At 37.7% G+C, this 27,998-nt stretch overlaps 1 protein-coding gene across 2 annotated transcripts in view; it reads left to right on the forward strand.

Annotated features, from left to right (window-relative positions):
- PUS10 (pseudouridine synthase 10) overlaps window positions 1–27,998 on the forward strand; it is a 76,951-nt gene that overhangs the window by 39,842 nt on the left and 9,111 nt on the right. Inside the window, exons 5-15 of one of the 2 annotated variants that reach the window (XM_047746620.1) lie at window positions 3,646–3,683; window positions 10,878–10,989; window positions 13,081–13,142; window positions 13,450–13,495; window positions 15,885–15,949; window positions 17,297–17,382; window positions 18,453–18,578; window positions 23,861–23,917; window positions 24,778–24,854; window positions 24,948–25,003; window positions 26,268–26,385. In XM_047746620.1, the coding sequence (XP_047602576.1) occupies window positions 3,646–3,683; window positions 10,878–10,989; window positions 13,081–13,142; window positions 13,450–13,495; window positions 15,885–15,949; window positions 17,297–17,382; window positions 18,453–18,578; window positions 23,861–23,917; window positions 24,778–24,854; window positions 24,948–25,003; window positions 26,268–26,385 (843 nt within the window). The remainder of the gene's footprint in view (window positions 1–3,645; window positions 3,684–10,877; window positions 10,990–13,080; window positions 13,143–13,449; window positions 13,496–15,884; window positions 15,950–17,296; window positions 17,383–18,452; window positions 18,579–23,860; window positions 23,918–24,777; window positions 24,855–24,947; window positions 25,004–26,267; window positions 26,386–27,998) is intronic. The other variant, XM_047746619.1, reaches the window with a different exon arrangement.

Here is a 27,998-nt window from a genome sequence, read left to right on the forward strand (position 1 = left end):
CAGCTTTACTGAATTGTTGCTCCCCAACATGCCATTTAAAAAAATTAACATATAGGGCGCCTGGGTGGCTCAGTTGGTTGGGCGACTGCCTTCGGCTCAGGTCATGATCCTGGAGTCCCGGGATCGGGTCCCGCATCGGGCTCCCAGCTCCATGGGGAGTCTGCTTCTCCCTCTGACCTTCTCCTCGCTTATGCTCTCTCTCACTGTCTCTCTCTCAAATAAATAAATAAAATGTTTAAAAAAAAATTAACATATAATGTATTATTAGCCCCAGGGGTACAGGTCTGTGAATTGTTAGTCTTAAACACTTCACAGCACTCACCATAGCACATACCCTCTCCAATCAACATGCCATTTTTTAATGCCTCTCTCTCAATCCTTCCTTCCTTGACACCTCTGCTTAAATCAGCCTCAATTTCTGACCTGCTGTTACACACTCTATCACTGGTTGGTGCTAGATAAACCCTCATCTCAGAACTCTAAGATAAGCCATTTCCAGGAATCAACTTTCCATGGTGTGCATGTGTGCGTGTCTGTGTGTGCTAGCGAGTACATGAGCACTTTAGTAAGCACATTATTCAACTGCTCTCTTTAGCACTTGACTAGAATTCTACAATAAAATTAAAACAGAGTCAAGGATTAAGTTGTGTGGTTTCTGAATTTTCAGGAATGACATATTGCCTTTGGTACCAAATATGATTAAACTTGATAACTTTAATGCCACTTGGTTCTGTTGGGGAGGAAGAATTAAATTGCTTACTCTAGAGAATAATTTTTTTCCCACTGACTAAGGAAAAGAACATTTATTAAAATTATCTTAGTGACCTGAAAGAGAGAAATGTACTTTTCTTCCCCAGCAGAAGCAGGTCTAGGACATTATTAGCACGTAGTAAAATTGAATAATTGAGCAACACTGACTTCTTTGGGATTCAGCCTTCCAGCCCCTGCTGTGTGATTAGTTCTGTCCAACCTGCTGGCATGCTTGAGCAGGAAGCCTGCAGAGGATTAGGAAGGAAAAACCCTTTGGCAAATCTCAGGTACTGAAGACATTTGATTTAATTTTATATGTTATACATGGTAATCTGGTTTCCCTTGGCAACCTCCAGTTCTGCCCTATTTTATAATCAGAGGATGGCAGGACACATTGCATATTTGATGGTATCACCTGGAAGTGACTGTAGAAAACAGAATTTGCTTCCAAAGAGGAGAGAAGAAGGTCACTAAAAAAGGACAGAGGAATCTGAGTCCCCTTAAAGAAAGGACAGATAATTCTGTATAGCTTAGATACCCAGGAGGATTTCACTGATGAGAGAAGTTCCAGGACTATCCATAGCAGAGCAGTTTGGGAAGTGAGGGAAAGGAATCAGTCTTGTAAATCTTTTTTTTTTTTTTTTAAGATTTTGTTTATTTATTTGACAGATAGAGATCACAAGTAGGCAGAGAGGCAGGCAGAGAGAGGGGGGGAAGCAGGCTCCCTGATGAGCAGAGAGCCCAATGAGGGGCTTGATCCCAGAACCCTGGGACCATGACCTGAGCGGAAGGCAGAGGCTTTAACCCACTGAGCCACCCAGGCACCCCAAGTCTTGTAAATCTTTTCAGGGATGATAATTTGGGGCACCTGGGTGGCTCAGTGAATTAAGCATCTGCCTTCAGCTCAGGTCATGATCCCAGGGTCCTGGGATTGAGCCCCACTTTGGGCTCCCTGCTCAGCAAGGAGCCTGCTTCTCTCTCTCCCTCTGCCCCTGCCCCCCAACTCGTGTTCTCTCTCCCTCGCTTTGGTCTCTCTCTTTCAAATAAATAAGTAAATAAGTAAATAATCTTTAAGGGGGGAAAAGATAATAATTTTATCATTTGTGAATTGAAGTTAAGGTTTTAATTAAAAATGGCAGTGATAGTTACTGTTTGTTAAGTACATGCCAGGAGTCTTTCTTGGTTCTTTATGTATACAACTTCATTAAATTCCCACAATCTCCCTTCAAGGGGAGAATTAATATCCCTATATGGATGAGAAAACAAGTATTTATTGATCTCTTAAAGTATGGAGGCTGGAGGATGGTGGGGCAATACTGACTACAAGGTTTCAACTTTGGGAGACCATTCTTCATTTTTTCCCCCAAGATTTTATTTATTTATTTGACAGATCACAAGTAGGCAGAGAGGCAGGCAGAGAGAGAGAGGGGGAAGCAGGCTCCCCGATGAGCAGGGAGCCCAAAGTGGGGCTTGATCCCAAGACCCTGGTCTCATGACCTGAGCCGAAGGCAGAGGCTTTAACCCCCTGAGCCACCCAGGCGCCCCCCATTCTTCATTTTTTTCTCTGATCTTAAAGTCCTGTAAGTCCTAATAGCCTCTATTCCAAAACAGTATACCAATCCCCATTCATGATGACTTTTAGCTCGCAAAGTAAACATATTACTGAATCAGAAGGTACTGTTGAGGTGTTTAGGCATTGGGAGCAGTTCTAGTTCTTACTTGGCCAGTAATTAATTTATTCTGCTTGACTCATGTCTGAACAATGTAATACACTTAAGATTTCCAAATGATTATAAGTCTTCACAGATGTCTAGTGCCTCAGTGGTCATTTGAAGTGTAAAAGGACAGGATTCTACATATGAATGGTAACATTTGTGTGTGTGTGGGCGGCAGGTCTTGAGGTAGATGTGAGTGATAACGAATGGTCACTTTTGTGACCGGTGGATGTGGAGACTACATAATGGTCTTTTATCAACTTATGCATGTATACTTCTGTCATGTTCACAAAATGACATACTGAGGTAGGACATGTCATTAGCTTTCTGTCAATTGACAGCTTTGGGAGCCTACTGGCAAACTGAGAAATCTTAATGTAACACACTTATTGTGTAAAGCATTTTATATGAATTTAATCCTTATGACAATTGTGATTATGAATGTTATTGTCTCCATTTTAGCAACTTTTTCAGTTTTTTTATTAATTCTTCCCAGAACATTTTCTCTAACATTTTATTAAGAGAATTTTTAAGCATACAATAAGGTTCAAAGAATTGTACAGTGAACACCCATATACCCACCTAGATTCTGTAATCGTTTCCTTTATTTTATATGTTGTCACCAGTTTATCCATCCACCCATCTTAGTTTTTGTTGTATTCTGAAGTGAGTTACGGATGTTGGTACATTTTACTTCTAAACACTTACATGTAGATATCATTAATTAGAGTTAAAAGTGTCATAGCCCTATTAAAAAAATGAAAACAAAAAACTGAGGCCTTCAAATTCTGTTTGGGGGACATAGTATGTCCTCGGTCACTTTTGGCCTTCCTCTGTGAAATAGTAAGATATTTTAAGAAAAAAATAAGCTACTCATGTTAAATACTGATACCTCATTAATGAAATAGAAATCTGTAGGGAGGAGGAAGATACTCCTCTTAGGTTCCTAGGCTACAAGCAACCCAACACTGCAAAGTGGCATCTTACTTCATTTCCGATTTTAAATGAGTATGAGGTCATTGCCACATTTCTGAACACTAACTCCTCCCCTAAATAAGAGACTTTGATTAGGAAATTAGTTAAGCACTTTAGTAATGATATTGGAACTTCATTTCAATGAACATTTTTTCTCCTTTTCTCTTCTGGGTGTGACTAAATTGTGTGACTGAATTGCCTACAGCATGCTGCATGGTTGCTGGTAAAACAGGAATGGGGTAAGTAATTTAGGTAGGGAATTTTTTCTACCATTTAAATATAAGCTACCTGATTCTTAAGTACTTTTACTACTACTGTCTCTTTTTTTAGAGTGAGTTCACTAGCTCTTAGAGAAATAGAAAGAGAAAAATTTATTGTATGAATTTAGGTGTCATCTTTGTTTAATTTGTTTATTTGCATCGTACATTATTAGTAGTCTATTAAAGTGGATTTATTTTTTATAGATTTAGCATAAATATAAATATGTATTTTATATTTTTACATTAGGCTTTTATATAATGTAGCTTGGCAAGCTATTATAAAAGAATAAATTTTATACTAATCTTAGAAACTAAATTATAAAACTACACTATAAGAGACACAAAGTAAAATCCTACTTAAAGCAGAACAACAGTGAGTTTATACACAGATAAAATATATAAAACATAGGCCCACAGTCCTTTATCTGAAACCCCTGGGGACCAAATCTGTTTTGGAATTTGGAATTTTTTTTTGGATTTTAGAAATGTAATTTGGTGTTAAATACCATATATAACATACCCTCCCCTCCATGGTCTGAAGTGGTACTCTATAATTAAACACATTAATGTTTCTGTAGTGAAACGTGAATATTCACACTAAGTTTGATACACAAAATCTCTAAACAGCCTCACATGTTCAAGACACTGTTTGGTTGCCAACTGAGTTAAGAAAAAAAAATCTTTAGTTTTCCAGACCTTTTGGGATTTTGAGACTAAAAATTCCATACCAATATAAAAAGGACCATGTGACTACTGAAGTTTCCTGTGTACTCTGGAGAGAAAAGAGAGAGCACAAAGAAAAGAATAGATTTCTGTATTAGAATCTTATACTTGGTTAAGTGATTTTTAAAAAAGTAATTCATTGGGTTTTTTGTTTTTTTTATTTTCTATTTTACATCTACTTTTCTGAAAGGGTAGTAGCAGTATATCTATCAGAGGTTTTGGGGTTTAGTTAGGTTATGTTAAATTAGTCTCAAATGCTTGTGATTCTGGCATAATAAAATTTGATCCTATGCTTGATAAATTTTTAGCATAGTCAAGGCCTTCTATTTTCTAAATGTTTCCAGTTTCTATCCACATTGGCTGTGAGTTGCTGTTATTATTCTTTTCTTTTTTTTAAATATGTTCAGAACACTTTTCTTCCAGAAATCCTCTATTCCCCTGGAAGGGGGTTGCTTTCTTTTGTGTTAATCTTACATAGTTAAGGTTACTCCTCTGATTTTTTTTTTTTAAAGATTTTATTTGTTTATTTGATAGACAGAGATCACAAGTAGGCAGAGAGGCAGACAGAGGGAGAGGAAGCAGGCTCCCTGCTGAGCAGAGAGCCTGATGCGGGGCTCGATCCCAGGACCCTAGGATCATGACCTGAGCCAAAGACAGAGGCTTTAACCCACTGAGCCACCCAGGCGCCCCAACTGTTATTATTCTTTATCAAAGAATTTTGAACTAAGCTTAGTTATTCCAAAAGATCCTGTTCATTATAGAGATATTGGCACAGAGGAAATACAAAATACTAATCTTTTCGAAAACTCCGTGTCTGTAAGTTCATTTTACATTCAAAATATTGTGGAGGAATCACCATTAAAGATTTGATTCAAGAATTAAGGAAAATAATCGTGCTTAGGTATTTGAGTTCATCTTTCCTCTGGAGTGGTCGTCATGTTGTATCTATAGTAACAGTGATTGCAGTTGATATCCTCATCAGTAGTTATCGGACACAGGAGAGAGGGAAATGCGGTTACTAAGTACTCAATTGTGACTGAATTTACCTCAGTGACAACTAATTCCCCTACAAGACCATCAGGCATATGCTAAGAACCTCTGAAAACATTTACTCTAATTTATATTAGGAGAGTTATTAAGGCACACTAAATTTGCAGGATTCAAAATCTGGTATTTTAAGTGTTAAATTTTTGCCTTGTATAGAAGGTTAAGGTTTCCAAGATGTCTATTAACCCCTTTCTACTACTCTTTAATCTGGAAAGAAAAAATATCTGTTGTTTTTTTTTTTTTCCTTTTATGATGTCTAAATATATTTCAAAGACTATGAAGAATATAAAATACCAGTAGTCTTAACCTGTATTTAGGATTGCTTTTTGCTGCAAGTCTTTGTGCTCTCTAGAGTCTAAACAATGTTTTTTTTTTTTAAAGATTTTTATTTATTAATTTGACAGACAAAGATCACAAGTAGGCAGAGAGGCAGGCAGAGAGAGAGGGGGAAGCAGGCTCCCTCCTTGGCGAAGAGCCTGATGTAGGGCTTGATCCCAGGACCCTGAGATCATGACCTGAGCCAAAGGCAGAGGCTTAACCCACTGAGCCACCCAGGCGCCCCTAGAGTCTAAACAATGTTTAAATAGTTTTCTATTCTTGTGTTTCACATTTCAACTTTTTTATCCTTTAAAATGTATTCTCATACATTCCTTTTCAACTGTGATACTATTTTATGCAAATATCATTAAACTGTTGGTACAATATCAAGATAGTCTTTTAAAATACTTAAAAAGTTTCTGATATTCAGAGATTAGGAACAGTTTAAGAAGTTCATGGGGCGCCTGGGTGGCTCAGTGGGTTAAGCTGCTGCCTTCAGCTCAGGTCATGATCTCAGGGTCATGGGGTCGAGTCCCACATCGGGCTCTCTGCTCAGCAGGGAGCCTGCTTCCCTCTCTCTCTGCCTGCCTCTCTGCCTACTCGTTCTCTCTCTCTGTCAAATAAATAAATAAAAAATCTTGAAAAAAAGAAAAAAGTTCAAACAGTGTTTCAATAAGTTCTTGAATGTAGAGAGTAGTTTGATTATTTGTCAGATGTAGGATTTATCTATTTCATTGTTAAACCACAATCCCAAAGCATATGAAAGCATTCTGTGTAACCAGTTACACTCTCAGCTGGGTAGAATGTGTACATCAACCATTTCTTAATTTGTATTCTTAAAGGGTAGTTGTTGTTATATGTTTTTTAGATGAATTAAATTTAGCCATTAGCTAAATTTGTTTTCTACCTATATTAGTAGTGTATTTTTGTCTTCAAGAATTAAATTACAATGAATTTTTGATATAAGCTATCATTTGTATCAGTGAAAATTGGACATAAAAGAAGTGATTCACAAATTGGTCCTAATATCTCTTTTGTTAAAAGCAGCCCTGTTTATAGCCATAAGACTGATTATTTGAATAAGACTAATTATTGGAATGGTGTGAACTTGTTAATTCATTAGTGATATCATAGTATTCTCAGCATAGCAAGGCACTTTTTTTTTTTTAAGATTTTTATTTATTTATTTGACGGAGATTACAAGTAGACAGAGAGGCAGGCAGGGAGAGAGAGGAGGAAGCAGGCTCTCTGAGCTTGACATGGGGCTCGATCCCAGGACCCTGGGATCACGACCTGAGCCAAAGGCAGAGGCTTTAACCCGCTGAGCCACCCAAGCGCCCCAGCAAAGCACTTTTATTAATATCACACCATGCAGGTTTTTCTTTCTTTTTAAAACTTAGTTCCTTTCTTTTTATTTGATTTTTAGTTGGCTTCATACCCAATGTGGGACTTGAACCCATGACCCTGAGATCAAGCGGTCCATGAGGCACCCCCTTCAGTTCCTTTCTATAACAATTTGGGTTACAAACTAAAAGCTAGAGATCATACTGGACTTCCCCAAACCTATTTATTGGCTTATGAGTAGATTCGGGGGAATATCAGATTTTTATTCAGACATTTTTCTGATATTAAAGCGACAAGCGTTACAGCACATTGATACTTTAGGATTTAATGTTTCTTCTTTAGCATTGAAGTACAGCTTTCATACTGATTTCCCAAAAGTAAGCCCCATTATCAGGACGAGAATAGATGTAAATATTTTTAGTCTGGATGAGATTATTATAATACACAGTTTTGTTGTTTCTGAGCAATAAACAATCCCTTCTATTCTACCTTTCTGTCCTCTGATGTATAAATCCTGGAATCTGGTAGCTCAGAAAAACTCATCAGTATACTTTTGTCTTTGAAGCTTAAAAACTGTCTTATATACCATTTTAAAAAGCCATTTTTAAAAAATTTTTTTTTAAAATTTTATAAACATATATTTTTATCCCCAGGGGTACAGGTCTGCGAATCGCCAGGTTTACACACTTCACAGCACTCACCATAGCACATACCCTCCCCAATATCCATAACCCCATCCCCCCTCTCCCAACCCCCTCCCCCCATCAACCCTCAGTTTGTTTTGTGAGATTAAGAGTCACTTATGGCGGGCGCCTGGGTGGCTCAGTGGTTAAAGCCTCTGCCTTCGGCTCAGGTCATGATCTCAGGGTTCTGGGGTCGAGCCCCGCATCGGGCTCTCCACTCCGCGGGGAGCCTGCTTCCTCCTCTCTCTCTGCCTGCCTCTCTGCCTACTTGTGATCTATCTGTCAAATTAAAAAAAAAAAAAAAAAAGAGTCACTTATGGTTTGTCTCTCTCCCAATCCCATCTTGTTTCATTTACTCTTCTCCTACCCCCTCAACCCCCCATGTTGCATCTCCTCTCCCTCATATCAGGGAGATCATATGATAGTTGTCTTTCTTCAATTGACTTATTTCGCTAAGCATGATACCCTCTAGTTCCACCCACGTCGTCGCAAATGGCAAGATTTCATTTCTTTTGATGGCTTGCATAGTATTCCATTGTGTATATATACCACATCTTCTTTATCCATTCATCTGTGATGGACATCTAGGTTCTTTCCATAGTTTGGCTATTGTAGACATTGCTGCTATAACAGTTCGGGTGCACGGCCCTTCGGATCACTACGTTTGTATCTTTAGGGTAAATACCCAGCAGTGCAATTGCTGGGTCATAGGGTAGTTCTATTTTCAACATTTTGAGGAACCTCCATGCTGTTTTCCAGAGTGGTTGCACCAGCTTGCATTCCCACCAACAGTGTAGGAAGGTTCCCCTTTCTCGCATCCTCGCCCAGCATCTGTCATTTCCTGACTTGTTAATTTTAGCCATTATGACTGGTGTGAGGTGATATCTCATTGTGGTTTTGATTTGTATTTCCCTGATGCCGAGTGATATGGAGCACTTTTTCATGTGTCTGTTGGCCATCTGGATGTCTTCTTTACAGAAATGTCTGTCATGTCCTCTGCCCATTTCTTGATTGGATATTTGTTCTTTGGGTGTTGAGTTTGCTAAGTTCTTTATAGATTTTGGACACTAGCCCTTATCTGATATGTCATTTGCAAATATCTTCTCCCATTCTGTCAGTTGTCTTTGGTTTTGTTCACTGTTTCCTTTGCTGTGCAAAAGCTTTTGATCTTGATAAAATCCAATAGTTCATTTTTGCCCTTGCTTCCCTTGCCTTTGGTGATGTTCCTAGGAGGATGTTGCTGCGGCTGAGGTCGAAGAGGTTGCTGCCTGTGTTCTCCTCAAGGATTTGATGGATTCCTTTCTCACATTGAGATCCTTCATCCATTTTGAGTCTATTTTCGTGTGTGGTGTAAGGAAATGATCCAATTTCATTTTTCTGCATGTGCTGTCCATTTTCCCAACACCATTTATTGAAGAGGCTGTCTTTTTTTCCATTGAACATTCTTTCCTGCTTTGTCGAAGATGAGTTGACCATAGAGTTGAGGGTCTATTTCTGGGCTCTCTATTCTGTTCCATGGATCTATGTGTCTGTTTTTGTGCCAGTACCGTGCTGTCTTGATGATGACAGCTTTGTAATAGAGCTTGAAGTCCGGAATTGTGATGCCGCCAACTTTGGCTTTCTTTTTCAATATTCCTTTGGCTATTCGAGGTCTTTTCTGGTTCCATATAAATTTTAGGATTATTTGTTCCATTTCTTTGAAAAAAATGGATGGTACTTTGATAGGAATTGCATTAAATGTGTAGATTGCTTTAGGTAGCATAGACATTTTCACAATATTTATTCTTCCAATCCAGGAGCATGGAACATTTTTCCCTTTCTTTGTGTCTTCCTCCATTTCTTTCATGAGTACTTTATAGTTTTCTGTGTATAGATTCTTAGTCTCTTTGGTTAGGTTTATTCCTAGGTATCTTATAGTTTTGGGTGCAATTGTAAATGGGATGGACTCCTTAATTTCTCTTTCTTCTGTCTCGTTGTTGGTGTAGAGAAATGCAACTGATTGCTGTGCATTGATTTTATATCCTGACACTTTACTGAATTCCTGTACAAGTTCTAGCAGTTTTGGAGTGGAGTCTTTTGGGTTTTCCACATATAGTATCATATCATCTGCGAAGAGTGATAGTTTGACTTCTTCTTTGCCGATTTGGATGCCTTTAACTTCCTTTTGTTGTCTGATTGCTGAGGCTAGGACTTCTAGTACTATGTTGAATAGCAGTGGTGATAACGGACATCCCTGCCGTGTTCCTGACCTTAGCGGAAAAGCTTTCAGTTTTTCTCCATTGAGAATGATATTTGCGGTGGGTTTTTCATAGATGGCTTTGATAATATTGAGGTATGTGCCGTCTATCCCTACACTTTGAAGAGTTTTGATCAGGAAGGGATGCTGTACTTTGTCAAATGCTTTTTCAGCATCTATGGAGAGTATCATATGGTTCTTGTTCTTTCTTTTATTAATGTGTTGTATCACATTGATTGATTTGCGGATGTTGAACCAACCTTGCAGCCCTGGAATAAATCCCACTTGGTCGTGGTGAATAATCCTTTTAATGTACTGTTGAATCCTATTGGCTAATATTTTGGCGAGAATTTTTGCATCTGTGTTCATCAAGGATATTGGTCTGTAGTTCTCTCTCTTTTTTTTAAAATTTTATTTATTTATTTGACAGACAGAGATCACAAGTAGGCAGAGAGGCAGGCAGAGAGAGGGGGGAAGCAGGCTTCCTGCTGAGCAGAGAGCCTGATGCGGGGCTCGATCCCAAGACCCTGGGATCATGACCTGAGCCAAAGGCAGAGGCTTTAACCCACTGAGCCACCCAGGTGCCCCTGTAGTTCTCTTTTTTGATGGGTAAAAAGCCATTTTTAAAAATTCTACTAGACTATAAGGTCCATGAGCAGAGGAATTTTTGTCTGCTTCCTCTCTTCTTTCTAGCTAATGTGTAAAAAATAGTGCCTGGAACATAGTAGGCACTCAATAAATATTTTTAAATAATTGCATAAATTCTTGCCTTTAGCAGAAAAAGTGAAGTTTTTCATGTCAGTGAATTAATTTTTATGTTATTCAGAAAACAGAGTCTGTCTCTGGGAAGAAATGATATTGTTCAGCTGAAAGAAGCCTACAAATGGATAACTCACCCGCTAATTTCAGAGGAACTGGGTGTTCCCATTGATGGAAAGGTATTGGGTCATCAGCATTGTTAATTTCATTCTCTGGTTTTACTAGTTTTACTTCATTTACATGGCAGAATTTTGATTAGCCAAAATAATCCTCTTTTAAAATAACCTAATGGAGAATTTTTAAGCTTTTAAAATACTAATTTCTCGCAGTTTTAAGTTGAGAAAGATTTTATTTTTAAAGACTTCTTTGTGATCTAAGGCATTTATGAGTGTAACAAATGTAGTGCACCCTAATTGACTTTAAAAGATTAGAAATGAATCTAAGCCTTCAATATGTTTATAGTTTAATTGGAGAGACACATATACGGAGAGACAGCAATACGGAAGTAACTATGAAAAAGTGTGGAGTTAACTCTAGACTATTTAAATTTGGTTATCTGTGGCTAATCTGGTTTTCAAATATAACCAGTCAACTATAGTGAGCATGGGTTCAACCTGTCCCACCTTGTTGTATCTCAGGTCCCTCTATTTAATTTTAGGTAAAGACTGCCTTTGAAGCCAGAACAGTTAGTCATCTCCCCTGTTCCAGAATGGACCTTGCCTCAGTCTCCAGAATGGACTGAAGTTTAGGGAAGAGCTCAATAGTTTTCCAGATGTGGAAACAGGATATATTCCCAGCTCATCTTAAATTAGATATTAATAGTATGGCCTCATTGCTTCATGATTTTGCTTAAAGGAAATTCCCTGAATATCAGACACACCCCTATTCAAGTAAAATCACAAAACCATCTTTCAAAGCTAAATAGTTAAAAAATTATTCACCATTTAGAATTATATAGCTCTGTTTCCTTCTGTTAGTAAGAATAAACTCTCTCCTTTAAACTGAATACTGACAGAATAGAGAATAAAACCACTTCACACATATATGGAGGGGAAATGAGGTAATGAAAGTACTTTGGAGATTAGAGAAGTCATTGATGCAAAATATTTTTACCTCAAACTTCAGTTTTGAAGCACAAGTAATTTTACATGTTGAGCTAGTGAGAACAGAAAATGGAAAACAAAAGATGCAACAATATTCTAATAGATTCAGAATGAGTGAAGTTTTCTTGAGTAAAAGCAATGTCTTATAATTTTAATTTTACTTTGTAAATTAGAGAGGAAAGAAAAAATTTAGCTATTCAGTATTATGATTCTAGAGAAGCTAATATGCTTGTTAACAATCCAATGCAATCAGTAAATACAGAAATACTCAATTAAAAAGATAATATTGTTACATGGCATGGGATTTGTCATTTTTCTCAATGTGGAATTTTGTTCTCTGTGAAGATTAATGTATATAGAGTATGAAATTGTGCTTTTTTTGTATGCAAGGATGTTTATTATAGCATTTTTTAATAATGGAAAAGTTTACAACTTAAATGTCCAACAGTCCCTAGAGTTGAAGAGATGAAAGATGTCCACAACATAATGTTAATTAAATAAAGCAATTTTCTAAAAGTATGTTTAATATCCTAAGAAGTATATATATTTATGTTTATATTCATAAAAATGGCTAGAAGGAAACACACCTGTTACTATGTTATACCTCGGTGGTGTGAGATTAAAAATACATTCTGTTTGATTATTTTATAACTTGTATGTATCATTTTTATAATAAAAATTAAGATCTCTCTTTTAAAACTCAAATCCACTAAGAAGTGTGAGTACTCAAAGTGCCACAAAATAAATAATAAAAAATAAAGGCTCCCGCAGAGATTTTAAGCATGTATATAATGAAATGCTTTTACCTTGCTAATAATTCTAATCATAGGAACAATTATCCTTTCTGTTATCTCTTTCCAATTCCCTGAATTCTCTTTCATCTTCACATTGAGTTTATATACATACACAAAAATCATACAAATTTATTTAAAAAAATTTTTCTGCAGAATCGCTAGTGACTGAACTTTAGAAGTAAAAAAACAAAAAACAAAACCATTTCCTTTCCAGCAGCCCTGTGCACAAGCTGATTTGAGAACAGTAGTATTTCCAGTTTTCCTTGCCACTATTTGTGAGCCAATCTTTGAGAATTAATTTCTATTTCCATTCATAAGTGGTTAGATGTTGGTTTCCTTTTGCTCATTTTTAAACTGTCTTTATAATTTTTAGAGCTTGTTTGAAGTGAGTGTGGTCTTTGCTCACCCAGAAACAGTTGAGGATTGCCACTTCCTGTAAGTTGCTACGTAAACAATAATGTCAGTTGTGTAACATTGTTAATGCTTTTTGGTTTTCATGAAACAGTGTTCCTCCTCTTTGTAATGAACCTATCAGAACTTATCATGTCTTAGTGGTTTTAAAATGTGCTGTCTAATATAAAGGTGTAAGCATACCACTACAGTTGGTATAGGGATTCATTTTGTTTGCTCTTAATATGTTGAGTTTAGCAGCCATATATATTAAAATATATAAAATATATTTGAATTTTATTCACCCCAAAATAAACCCACTAACTTTTTTTATAAACTTGAATTTACTTAGACGTGTGATATGCCCAGATTGCTTCAAGCCAGCCAAAAACAAACAGGTAAGGATTCCTCCTTTTTATTCATTATTGAGTTTTGTCTGAGCTGAATATTCAGATTAACAACAAAATGATATGCATTAGAAATCCTGGGACGCCTGGGTGGCTCAGTTGGTTAAGCAGCTGCCTTCGGCTCAGGTCATGATCCCAGCGTCCTTGGATCGAGTCCCACATCGGGCTCCTTGCTTGGCGGGGAGCCTGCTTCTCCCTCTGCCTCTGCCTGCCATTCTGTCTGCCTGTGCTCGCTCGCTCTCCTCTCTCTGACAAAAAATAAAATCTTAAAAAAAAAAAAAAAAAAAAAGAAATCCTGGCAATATGTTATACAAAGAATCATTCTTAAAAAATTTTCATTTGCTACATTTATTTTATTTTTTCAACCCTGAATGTCTTTGCCTCTAGTGTGGAGGTCAAAACACAAACATTCTCATATTTGTGTCACTGTCTGACTTGTTTCCTGGTGTTAAATTTAGAACCAGTGTTTCAGTGATGTTACTGTTTTCCATTTAGGGGAAATCCAGCTTTTAGGTTTTAATCCCAAGTTACCTCATTGGAGAAAATCCATGTTAATTATTAGCATTCCAAACTTTTATCTAATATTCATTTTCTAGGAATTGGTATTTAAGAAATATAATCCAAAATAAATTATTTTACTTAGGACAATCTGAATTAATATGGCCTATTTCAGACTATATTGCAAAAGGGCATTTTATTTAAACTTCACTTTATTTATTTTTTTTTTTAAAGATTTTATTTATTTATTTGACAGAGAGAGATCACAAGTAGAGAGAGAGGCAGGCGGAGAGAGAGGAGGGAGCAGGCTCCCTGCTGAGCAGAGAGCCCGATGCGGGACTCGATCCCAGGATCCTGAGATCATGACCTGAGCCAAAGGCAGCGGCTTAACCCACTGAGCCACCCAGGCGCCCCTAAACTTCACTTTATTTGATATAAGCTGGTCTTCGTGTTAGTGAGTGAATTAGTTAGCATGTATTTTTAGTTTCTACTATGCCAGGATGGAATGGCATGTCAATGATATTGGCAAAATTTCATGCCACAGATACTTTAGCCTGTTTTATACAGAGACTCAGGCATTCTTAATTTTACTAACATCCATTTTGCTGTTAGGGTTGTTAAAAAAAAAATTAAAAAAAATATATATGTGTTTATTACCAAAGATACATCTGTTGGTCTTTGCTCTTGCTTTGATTAATTTGCTGAGCCTTTTGGAACTGGGCTCAGGGTTGTGGGGTGGGGGAGAGTTTGTAACATTTGTTGAACGCCCTGTGAGAAAATAATTTACAAATGGAGACGAAGCCTAAAGCACTGCTTCCCACCTTTCTCACATCATGGTACACCTAGAACATTACCATGTTTGTTCAGCACCCTGAGGTTAACAGATGAAGTTGCTCTAAGTTGGAAGCAATGGGCCTGGGAGTTCTTTCCATCCAGGTCCTGCCCCTCTGCCCTTGTGAATTAGAGGGCTCAACATCTTGTGTATAACTTTAGCTTATTGCTTTGTCACATCAGTTGGAAAGCTCTGTCCAAAAGACCTGTAGCCATATTTATATTAAAAATCTTGTTTCAGTTTTTGAGGAAATATACAAGTACAAGCACCAAGTAATGGGATAAGGAAATTTTTGTCAAAGCATCATTGACACCACATCATTTGGCCAGTAGTATAGGTGTATGTAGCTTTATTGCCTTTTTGCTGGGAACAAATTACATAACCTTTTGAGATTCTTTCAGGCTTGAGATTTCATATCTTAACAAATAGGCACTTATTTTTCAGTTTTAACCTTGTGTCTTTGGGTTCTCCAAAATATGGTTTAGAAAACTGTTGATTTGATGACAAACCATTGAGATGCCTACATTATGCCTCTTTAGAGTAAAGTGTAATTTCTCCAAACTGAAGAGACCATTGTGATTTTTCGTAGTAAGCCATGTATCTATGCACTGATTTGTTCTAGTCTATCTACCATGTGGTTTGGCTTTTCTTGTCTTGAAAAACCCAACGTGGGACATTTGTTGTAGATGCCTTTCTATTCAGCATGGTGAATTCGTTTAATTTATCTATGGCTGGTGAGTGATGTTGAGTTGCTAGATGCAAGGGCAGGCTGGTTGGCTCTATTTACCTCTTAGCTAGCAACCTGCTGTTAAATTGTTCTGCTAGACCTACCTGGTATTATTGACATAGGCTAAATTGAAAAGAAGGGTTGTAGGGAGAACTGACAGTATGAATGCTTATGTTTTATTTTCTTGGAGCTCTTAAGTATTTCTCTCCTGTAAGTATGGTTTAAAATGATGTAATTTCTCCAACCATGTTTTGTGTTTCACCTCCGATGTTTTCTTGTCTGGGTGACAAAATGTCTTTTTTTTTCATTTTTACTTTATATAGTCAGTGTTCACTAGAATGGCAGTTATGAAAGCGTTGAATAAGATAAAAGAAGAGGATTTCTGCAAGTAAGTAGAAGTGAAGAAACATGGGAGCATCATGGAATTTTTGAATAAAAGGGATGTTAGAGATAATCTGGATTATCTCTAAACAAAACTGGATGTATTTCAGGGATGATGATTGTGTCTTAGTCATTGTTATATTCCTACTCCCTGGCACAGTACCTGGTGTGTAGTAGTGTCCAATAAATGTTTGTCAAACTGACATTTGAATTTATGAATCAAACCTAACTTCTTTATCTTTAGAAGAGGATATTGAGGGAGTTGACTTGCCTAAGATTTCAACTGGGTAATAGAGTGGACTTAGAGCCAGGATTCTGGACTCTCCATTACATCCCTCGTTCTGCATTTCGAGTATTATCCATCTCCAGAAGAGGGAGAGAAAGGCTCATGAGTTCTTCACTGGTTAAAATATAATGAAATACAGTAAACCTTACATTTTAACTCTCATTGTGCTCATTTTATTTAATAAATATTGTAGTTATTCTTCCAGAATATCCTTGAGTAAATTTCAAACAATGGAGCTATGAAGCAGGTTTTATTTATTTTACTGACTAAAAGCAAGCCTCAGGAAATGGAAATACTAATATTAAATTTTAGAAGGTAAAGTTAGCTACTCTCTACAAGCAATAGTTCCTGAATTTCTAAGTGATTTTTTTGTTAAGACATCTTGGGAAACTATGACATTTTTAAGGCAAGCATTTGGAGTAAATCCATATCTAGTCTTTTACAGGTAGACTCCAGTCCATGGCTTTGGAAGTTCCCAGATGGTACACAGAAAATAAAGCCATATATTGCTCTTTCCTTTCTGTCTTCAGTTAGATTGAAGTTTCTTAGCTAAAGGGCAAAGTCTGCCACATTCCACTTTTTCTGGCCCTGAAGTCATAGTTGGAATGAGAAGAAAAATGGCAGAGACCCTTCCCACGGGTGGGGCTTACTCCTGTGACTAGTCTGTCAATGCACACCAACTTTACCCAAATGATTAAGGGTTTTGTAAGATGGCACCAAATGTTCATGGATAGCAAAATGGCTAAAGAACCCAGAAAGGCTTCCACTTCGTAAGTATGGGTTTTTCTCTTAAACCCCAAGGCTGTTAGAAATTATCATCTGGGAACATGAGGCCTCCTTAGTGAAAGGTAGTAGCAGAGCCCTGATTTACTTAGTGCCACTCTCATGTATTAAAATGTACTTGAGGCCTGAAAGACCCCAGTGATTCCAAAACTTAAAGTTAGGGAGTGGCTTAATCCACGAGAGGCTTGGGCTCTGTGTGTCTCAGACAATGCTGATTCATCCTAGTTATGTGGTTCGATATCATGTCTGGAAAATAGTAGCTGTAAAATTTATTTTGTTTTGCAGGCAGTTTCCTTGTCCTCCAAACTCACCAAAGGCTGTTTGCACTGTTCTTGAAATTGAGTGTGCTCATGGTGCTGTTTTTGTGGCTGGTAAAATATTTAGTCTAGAATATACTTACACTGTCGACTTACTCTCCTTTCTGAAAAACTCAAATGACTCCTTTGTTTCCTTCTTATATTTATTATTAGGTTCTGGTTAGTTACCTCTTTTGAGAATTAGGAATGATAGCCAAGCTTATTTTAGGTTCTATAGGCATTTTAAGGTTCACTTAGTTTTGTTATTTAAAATGCCATGCCAAAGGGAAATGACAGTTCTCAGGTTTTAATAGTTTCCATCAGAGATGGCCAGTACCCATAGAAATATGGGTACATACAGAAACCCGAAACTGATCAGGAGAAACTTAGCCACAGAGAGCATGAAAAGTGAACTTGAAAAAAATAATTTTATTATCTGCAAAATGACTGAAGACTGAGCTTCTGCCTTAAAAAAAAAAAAAATTGTTGCATTGACCTTCCCAAGAGGTAATCTAGCAGATAGTTTTTGTTTTGAAAGCTGCATCGATTTCACAGTAATAGCTGAAATGAAATTGCTCTCTAGTCTCAACTATGACACCCTGCCCCATGGTAATGAAAGCCACCTGCCATTAGAGCAGCTTTATTCATAAAGCAATGAATCCTATTCTATTAAGGTCGTTTTTTTTTTTTTTTTTAATTACAAAAACTTCAAAATTTCCTATATTTGAACTCTTTGGAATATATTATCACCCATGAGTATTGCATTAAAAGTATTATTAATTAGGTGTAAAAGCAGTAATTGCTGTTCGTTTTTTTTTTTTTTTCTCATGATCCTTGGGTTGTTCCATAATATAACTTGTTCAGTCAGCCAATCAGATTAATAAATATACTGAGCATTCCTTTAGAGCTCATTTGATGATTCATATCATGTCCTTAGCCATCTCTTCTACTGTTACCTTAAATCTTTTAATTTAATTACTTATATGTTTGTGTGCTGGCTCCCCAAATTAGATTATAAGTTAGTTGAAGGCTAAACATTGTTTTATGTCGTGGCGCCTAGGATATTGGCACTCAATAAATAGTTGTTTTATCCTATTGTGTTAATTATAGCATTCCATCCAGGCTACCTTATGTTTCTTTGGCAGGGAGATATAATAAATATTCTAGGAATCTACCACAGACTCCTTGGATAATTGATGGAGAAAGGAAGCTGGAATCTTCAGTGGAAGAATTAATCTCAGATCATCTTTTGGCAGTATTCAAAGCAGAGAGTAAGTATTATTCCTATTTTAAATACATTGTCATTCATGAATAGATTTCTTGGAGGTGGCAGGAAGGATTTCTGAATTTTGTAAATCCCCAGCGAATCTGGGCTCCTTACCTGGCAGCTTCCCACGAACAGGAGTCACCATGGCCTGAGCACCTCTGACTTGGGCTGGATTTGAGCCAAGTATTTCTTTCCTTTCTCAAGATGACTGTTCTTTCCTGGGCAAATTCAAAACCCCTCAAGCTATTTTAAGTGAATGTACTTAACCTCTGACCTTGGGACACCTCAGACTTGGCCTCTTTTGGGGAAATATGAGGAAATTAAAACACAACTTCCACATCCAGTGCTTGTTCAAGAACAATCACTGGCAAATGCCTGGCTCCCAGCCTAATTGCTAACATGTCCTGGGATGAAGTTCAGGACTAGAGAAAAGAGATCAACAGCTACCATTTTACAAAGACCTAATGATAGTATGTTGTGTTTCATTTTCCAGGTATTAATGAGCCCAGGTTTGTGGAATGAGTCAGATCCTGTCAGGTTTATGTTTTTCTTTGTTCTTCAGTAGGTCCGTCAGGTCATAGGCAGCTTGGATCCTTGTGATGTCACCTGGGATTAGACTAGAGGAAAGGGGCCAAGATGTCAATTGCAGAAAGTCATGCTGTACATCAGGAAAAACTGTAGGCAGTAAATAATGATTTACTTTGAAGTGGGTCTCCTGGATAATTAGAACACCTTTTTTGAGGAACCAGCTTGATATCCACCATTCACTCTGAAAATCTTAAGGCAGCCTGCCTGAGGAATGGCAGGCAGATGACCTGCGAAGAGATATGGCTGTCCCTTCCAGCTCTCTGCCTTGTCAAGAGGAGAGAGGACTTTAAACTACATCTTCTTATAATTGGTTGCCTATTGGGTTGGTGGTCCTCTTTTAAGGGTCTTTAAGAATTGTTACTGAGGGTGCCTAGATGGCTCAGATCGTTAAGCATCTGCACTTTGACTCAGGTCATGATCTCAGGGGCTGGATTAAGCCCTGCATTGGGCTCCTTGCTGGCAGGGAGCTGCTTCTCCCCCTGCCTCCACCTGAAGCTCCCCCTGCTTGTGCTCTCTCTTTCTTTCTCTCTCTCGTCAAATAAATAACATCGTTAAAAAAAATTGTTTACTGAAAAAAGAAAATTAACCTAACAACCTAATATTTTCCAAAATCTTAGCATTCAAGACTCTGGGATATTGGCATGAGCTTTTACCTACTTAATATTATGTACTGGTTATCCCATGAGAATTATCCAAGTTATGAAGAAGTAAAAATCAAGCTTTAGCATAAAAAGTCTCTTCTAAATTCTGTGAGGCCACCTTACTCTCTTTCTATGAGATGATTCAAGAAACTTTCAGTTTTGATTATTTGGGTCCCAAGGAAGCCCCCATTACCAATAGGGCTGTTGGGAGGCTCTGAAAGAGCTGTCTGTTTCCCCCTTGCAATCCTTCATGCAGTAAGCTTGATTTCATTTTCCATTTGAGGGGGAAAAAATTATCCACAAACTGAAAATTGAAGCAAACTATGTGTTTAGCATCCGTAATTGTATCCTGAGGAAATGTATTGAGAACTGCCTGAGAAAAAGCTGACCTCTAGACCCCTATGCTACTGGCTCCTTGTTAGGGGATAAGCCTGTTGTTGGAAATGCCTGATTGGAAGCATCAGTTTGCTAAACCTGTGCATCTCAAGATATATTACTTGTTCTTTCTGTGGTTCATGTCTGACGGCTCTAGGAAGATGGTTCTGACTGTTGTACCTCTATGGTTTACAACTCTCTGAAAATAAGCAATATTGTATGAAGTAGTCTAGCTTCTTACATCAAGGGTCCTTCCCCATGGGGTGCCCGGGTGGCTCAGCAGTTTGAGCATCCGACTCTCTTGGTTTCATAGGGCTCTGTGTTCTGTGCTCAGTGCGGAGTTGTCTTCAGATTCTCTCTACCCTTCCCTCTCACCCATGTGTGCTCTCTCTCTCTCAAATAAATAAAATCTTTTAAAATTAAAAAAATAATAATAAAAAAATAAAGATTCCTTCCCCGAAATGGGAGATACAAACTTGTTTCTCTCACTTTCAATGGGCACATCATATTATCCACTTGTTAATCCCCTAGTTAATGAGTAATAAACTTTGACACACTCTCAAAGTCAATGTGTCTAAGAAATTTTCCCCTAACCCATTTATTATTTCACTTATTGAATAAATATCTGTCATGTTATTTCCCTGCTGAAAACTTGCCAATGACTATGTACAGGATTAAAGTCCAAACTACTGAATTTGATCTTCTGAGGCCTTTATCCTCTTGTATCTGCCCATTTGTCAGTCCCATTGTTGGTCTGCCCTGGGTATGAAGGTTGCTGCTGACTAGCTAAACTGCTGATAGTTCTTATCATTCTTCCACTTGGTTTGTTTTGGATTTTGTAATATCTGTTCCTTTGAGCAAAAGGCTCAAAGAACTCACAGGATTAGGGGGATAAGACAAGGCATAATGTGAATTTAGAAAACTCAAGCAGGATATCTGGCTGGCTCAGTCGGTGGAGTATGCAACTCTTAGTCTCAGGGTTCTGAGTTCAAGCCCCATGTATAGACGTTACTTAAAAATAAAATCCTTAAAAAAAAAAAAAAAAGAAAGAATGAAAACTCAACCAAATTTTAAACATGTATTTCCTAATACTTAAGGTGGTAACTCCTTTTCCTTTTGTTGTCAGCTAATACTCATAATTACACAGAAATAAAGGGTTAAAGGTTACCCCCCAAAATATTTCTCAGTGAAGTGCCCAAATTTGAAATATTTTTCTAAAAGATATAATAAGTGTCCCTTCTTCCTTTGTCTAGATTTAGTGTGTCTCTGGACTTCTCAAGAGCCTTGTTTTCTGTAACTCTTTTTTATTAATGGGCTAGAACTTGTGGAAGTTTTATGGGCCAATTTATGAACTGGAAATCTCTGGTCTGATTTAGCTGTCACTGGTAGACTTATCTCTTTGTGTCCTGTTCATTCCCTTCACCCCTACCTGTCACAGGTTGTGGCTCAGTCACTATGGATCCCCTGGTTTGCTAACATTACGGCTGCTTTAGAGATGGAGGTGGGCAGGTGTAAGACAGATCACAGACCCAGGGAGTCAGTATCTTCCCAGATGCCCCTCTGAACTCTCCATTTAGCTCTCTACCCCTACTTAGTGCTGCTCCTGAGTCTGTTGACTCTGACTAGTAGCTGCTGATGTTACTATGGGTTTTATTAACAGTTTAAAAATGTAGTGTAAACATGGAATGGAGGGTTCTTGGGGTCTTAATGTTTCACAGAATCCTACTCCTTGCCTTTCTTAGATTCTCTGCCTCGAGAAGAGCCTGATCCTGTAGTTTCATGGCTGCTTACCTGGCCAGTTTTCAGGTGTTAACACAGCAGCGTACGTTCTAGGCCTACCTTGGATGTCTAGCCCTTACCTAACCAGCTCTGTGTTGCTTCTCTCGGTAAGACCTATATCTTTGGGCCCTATGGACAGAAAGGAGCCTACTTGACCCTGGTAGTACATGACAAACAACAGCTCAGAGCCTATTTCCCCAACGTGCTGACCTTGGCTTGCAAAAGGGATTTCTTAGAGGTGAAAGAGGAATGAAATTCTCCTTTCTTCACAGCTACACATCCTAGGAAAGAGGGCTAATCTTCAGTGTCATTTTCATAGGACTTTGCAAGCTTGTTCACCCTCCTCTTTCTAAAATCTACATGGGACCTTTACATGCAGACTCTTTCCTTGGAAAAAGGTGGCTGTCAGAATGGTGTTCACCCTCCTTCCACCTTTCGCATTTGTTCTTCCCAGCTATCTTGTTCTTCTCATCTTGTGCTGTCCAAAGTGGCTGGACCATTGAGGAATAAATACAAACCTCATAGCTCATGCTGCAACTGTAGTTTTAGAACAAGAATGTTCCTGTATGCTTCCTGTCCTAGCCCTACTCGCTATATTGCACTTCTTATCCCTCCACAAACAGTAAGCCCTGTGTCCATTTTGTTTTTCTCCCCAGGATCTAACATAGTGCCTTGCACATGCCCACTGTAGATATTTGCTCCTGAGTAAATAAATCAGGGTGTGAGTCTGAATTCTAGTCTCCAAAATATGTGTTCAGAGATCTTACACTTTGCCAAACTCTAAGGACTGACCAGAGTTCTCCAAATATCCCAGCCTTTTCTAATCCCTTCTCTCAGAATACTGGTCTTGCTTTTCCTGGGACGAGTTTGAACTGTCTTTGTGGTGGTTAAGAGACCACCTGTCTTTGTGGTGGTTAAGAGACTCTGGAGTCAGATTGTCTGGTTCAAATCCTGTCCTTACCACCTACCAGTGATTTGATCTTAGGCAAGTTACCTATCCTGTCTGTCTCATTTTCCTTGTAAGCAAAATGAGGATAATGAGCATACCTACCTCATAGTGTTAACATATATGAAACATTTATGATAATGCCCGCCTCTGGTAATTTTTCCTATGGTGATGATGGTGAAATTGTCAGTTTTGTATCTAGGAAAGTTGTCATATAACCCCTGCCCTTTTTTTTTTTTTTAATGCCATTTCCCATTCTAATATTTGCAGCTTTTTAGGCTAGTGTGATCCATCTATCTTAGAATGAACACTAGTTTTGTTATGATCCTAGCCTAGGTTTGTTTAACATAAAAATTTGCTTTTAAACCCTTCTTTTCCTCTCTTCTTCTTTTCATAGAGTTTAATTCTCAAATAAATGTTTTTGCTTTGTTTTGCTTTAAGGAAAAAAGGAAAGAGGTTAAATTTCTAAAGGATTTAAAGGATAGATTTTTCACCATAAGCTTGTGGCCAGACTTATAGTGGGTCCTTCCTCCAAATAGTGCTCTCTCCCTTTGGCTTTCCCACAGGATGGTGGCATAGGATGACAGTTAAAGTCTGGCTTGGACATCAGGAGCAGCTCTGCCATTCAATCATGGGATCTTGGGAAAAGTACATATCATTTTAGAAGCTTGGTGTTCTTTTATTTAATACCTACACCATAAGGTTATAATAAAGATTAAAGGAAATAATGTATGCAGAATTTTAGCTCAGTGGCCAGCATAAAACAAGTACTCCATCAATGGTGTTTCTTACTATCATTGCTATTTTTATTGGAGATTGGGATTAGAGGTGGGATGACTATCCCTTGGAATTTTCCTATAGATTGTTCAAGACAAATGAAGTCTCTACCGAGGGGTGGGAATGAAAGTCTTAGGGTTACTGTGTTACTGATTGCTTTTCTTTATCTGCTTTGCAAAGGTTTTAATTTTTCCTCCTCTGGAAGAGAAGATGTAGATGTGAGAACATTAGGAAATGGTAAGATTGCAACAGCATCACTTAACTAGAACTAACCTTCAGACTATCACCCTTCTCAGACAGCAGGTTCGCTGTAGTTGCTTGGTTAAAACCAAAGTGGGCAGAGCCCAGAGCTTCTCCCATCGAGGAAGCTTTGTGGATTGTGGACCTACCTTTATAAATGATACGATTATGTCTTAACAGGATTTATTTCTTAAGAGGCCATCCTTATTACATGCCTGTAGTTTCTAAGGGACTTTTATGTGCATTAACAAGGTGGTGCCTGAGTTTTTCCAAAAGTTCGCTTATTAATTGTTCCATTTGATAACATTTCAGCAGCACCAGTATAGCTTTCAAAATGCACATCTCATTTAAAAGCGATTCTGCTCTCTTAGCCTCCATTTCTCTCATTTTACATTGTTGCATTACAAAAAAGATGATGAGAGTTAATCCTAAACTTGAGATTAATAGTCCCTTCCCCTTATGGAATCATAGCTTTTCCATTTCACTAGTGGATTAGGTTTAGGAGGATGGATTTCAGTTTGGTATCCCTGGGCATTGCCATGTGTGATAACGTTACCTTAGTGTAACCAAGTCAATTAGCAGCTCTTTGGATTTTATTTTGTAATTAACAAGGCTTGTTCATGGACCTTTGGGAGAGCAGTCATTTTCACATACTGCCTGTACTGGGGTTTAGCAGCCTCCAAAAAGCCCCTTGGTTCTTTCACACATCCTTCCCTCCCCCAGATGTAGTAATGTCACTGAACTTTCAGTCCTCTAGAGCTCAACTCGTTTTTTCACACCTCCTAACCCTCTTGCATTAGCCCAAATGTTAACTCCATCAACACGTTTCTGTTTCATGACGGGGTGTGTGCTGCCAGGAAGGCCCTTTGCAATTGAGCTGGTGAATCCTCATAGAGTACATTTCACTTCACAAGAAATTAAGGAACTTCAGCAGGTAAACCACTTCATGACATGGAAATTGTCATGTTTCTGCAACTCTATAACTGGACTGGAGTTGCTAATTGTTTCTCTTTTTCTGCTACTACAGAAAATTAATAATTCATCTAACAAAATCCAAGTCCGTGACTTGCAGCTTGTCACAAGGTAAGAGTGGACTCACAGGAGATGATCTCAGAAGGGAAGTTCTGGTTGTAGATGATTTATCTGTTAACAGAATTATCTCCAGAATATATAAGGAACTCTTACAACTCAATAATAAGAAAACAACGCAATTAAAAACAAGGGAGATAGTTAAGTGGGCATTTCTCCAAAGAGGATATACAATTAATGAATGAATACATGAAAAAAATGCTCAGTATCATTTGCCATTGGGAAAAGACATATCAAAACCTCAGTGACAGCTCACTGTACTCTCACTAGCATGGCTATAATCAAAAAGACAGAAAAAAGCAAATGTTGGCAAAGATGTGGAGAAATCGAAACCCTTGTATATTGCTGTGGGAGTGTACGTGTGGCCACTTTGAAGGACAGTTTGACAGTTTCTCAAAAGGTTAAACATAGAGTTACCATTATGACCCAGCAATTCCACTTCTAGATATATACCCAAGAAAAATGAAAATGTACATCCACGCAAAGACTTCCACATGAATGTTCACAGTAGCATTATCCATAATAGCAAAAAAGTAGAAACGGGCGCCTGGGTGGCTCCATGGGTTAAAGCCTCTGCCCTCGGCTCAGGTCATGATCCCAGGATCCTGGGATCAAAGCCCTGCATCGGGCTCTCTGCTCAGCAGGGAGCCTACTTGCCCCCTCTCTCTCTGCCTGCCTCTCTGCCTACTTGTGATCTCTCTCTGTCAAATAAATAAATAAGATCTTAAAAAAAATAGAAACAACCCAAATGTCCATGGACAATATATGGTATCTCCATACAGTGGAATGTTATTCAGTAATAAAAAGGAAAAAAGTCGTGATACATTCTCCAACATGGGTGAACCTTGAAAACGTTATGAAGTGAAAGAAGCCAGATACCACATATCACATATTGTATGATTCTATTTTATATGAGATATTCAGAGTAGGGAAATCTATAGAGACATAAAGTCAGTTAGTGGTTGTCAAAGGCTAGGGGAAGTAGGACATGTGAAATGACTGCAGATAGGTATGGAGTTTCTTTTTTAGGATGATGAAGTATTCTAAAATTAGATTACGGGGATGGCTACACAACTCTGTAAATATGCTAGAAATCAATGAATCATATAGTTAAAATGGGAATTGTATGTAAGTCTTATCTCAATAAAGCTATTTTTAGAGAAAGGGAAGTTTGGGGCAAGGCTTGTGTGTATTCTGTGTATTTAGACAAACTTCCCTTTTTGTTTTGTTTTGTTTTGTTTTGTTTTGTTTTGTTTAGAGAGGCAATAGGACATATGAAAGAAGGTGAAGAAGAAAAGACCAAGTCCTATAGTGCCTTAATATGGACAAATAACACCATACAGAAGAAAGACATTGAATTCCTAAATGACATAAAGGTAGTTAAGTGCTCTATTTCTCATTTTTTGATTGCTTATAAAAGAGTTCTTTCACTTTTAGTTTATTACTAGCAAGTCATAGGCTTTGGGGAATGTGAGACCTCGCTTGCCATTTACTGGTTGAATGATGGGGCAATTCATTGGGCCTGTTTGAGAGACAGCATGCCAGTGATGAAGAGCCTGTCTCTGGGCACAGATCACTAGGGTGGAAATTCTGGATCTGCCTTTTATAGTTGTGTGACTTTGGACAAGTTGCTTATCCTCTTTATGCTTCAGTTTTTTCATCTATATTATTAGTTAGAAGAATGAAATTAGTTTGGTCATATGAAGCACTTAGAACAGTGTCTGGTACATAGAAAACCTCAGCAATCCTATTATTATATTTGGGCATCTGTAAAAAGAAAATAAAAAATAGAATTGATCTAATAGAATTGATGCTAAGATTAAGTGCATAAATAAAACATGTTATACATTTTTAAGAAGGATAGTATATGTGCAGCACCAATATTTTGGTACCTGCTAGGTTTCCCCTCCCATGAACATATCACTGTAGAGGGTCTGCCTATTTATTTGCATATTTCTTCCCACCTGTCCCCACCTCTTCCTGTAAAGATAATTTACTCTCAAATGGAAGGAATGAGCCTAAATGAGCACAGAGATGTATACAGTTATCACAACATTGTTTAAATGGGCAATATTTTACAATAATCTAGGTGATCTACTAAAGGAGAATGGCTTAATCTTACGGTTTATCTGTGTGATGAGCTATTATTGCTAGCCAGTTGTTAGAAATTATGTAGTAGCTATTTATTGACAAAGCAAAATGTTCCTGGTAGGTGCTAAGGGGGAAGAAAACAAGCTATAAAGAGTACATAGAGGGTGATGCATTGTGATGTGTACACATATATATGACCACGTAGAAAACAAATTATATGGCAAAAGATACCATAAATGTGATTTATACTTATGAAAAATGCAAATGCCCAATACAGAAATGTAGACAAAGGATATAAATAAGCAGCTGAAAATGAGCAACTCCAAATGCCAAGAATCATCTGAAAAGATGTTCCACTTCTGGATTGAAGTACAATAAGTAACAACAACAGTAACAATAAGTAACTTCACTTAGTCCTCTGAAACTAACAACACCTTATGGGTGGCATGGAGGAGAAAGCTAGTTGTATACTTAGTCAGTAGAAATGTAAAGTGTTTAGCCTTTTGGAAAACAATGTAGCGATGACTATAAAAACTAAAAACATACTGGTCTTCTACCCAACACTTTTACTACTGGCAATCTGTCCTGAAGAAATAAAACTCCAGTGCTTAAGGATATGTGTGCAAAGATGTTTACTTTATTCAAAGTGGCAAAATCAACAACACAACTAGAAACAAAGTGAATTTCCTTCAAAAAGGAAAGGGAAGAACAAGCTGGGATATTATAAAGCTATTTAAAAAAACACAACAGCATGTGATCCCATGTAGTTTATGTTATTGTATGCATATATACCTAAAATTGTTGTAAAAAAGGATAGAGGTAGGTCTATGTCTATGACTTAGAGAAACACCCAAGACATTATGAGAAAGAAAGTGAAGTGCAGAATCATGGTTATAGT

This window comes from Lutra lutra, chromosome 9 (assembly GCF_902655055.1).
Source record: "Lutra lutra chromosome 9, mLutLut1.2, whole genome shotgun sequence".
Classification (NCBI taxonomy): domain Eukaryota; kingdom Metazoa; phylum Chordata; class Mammalia; order Carnivora; family Mustelidae; genus Lutra; species Lutra lutra.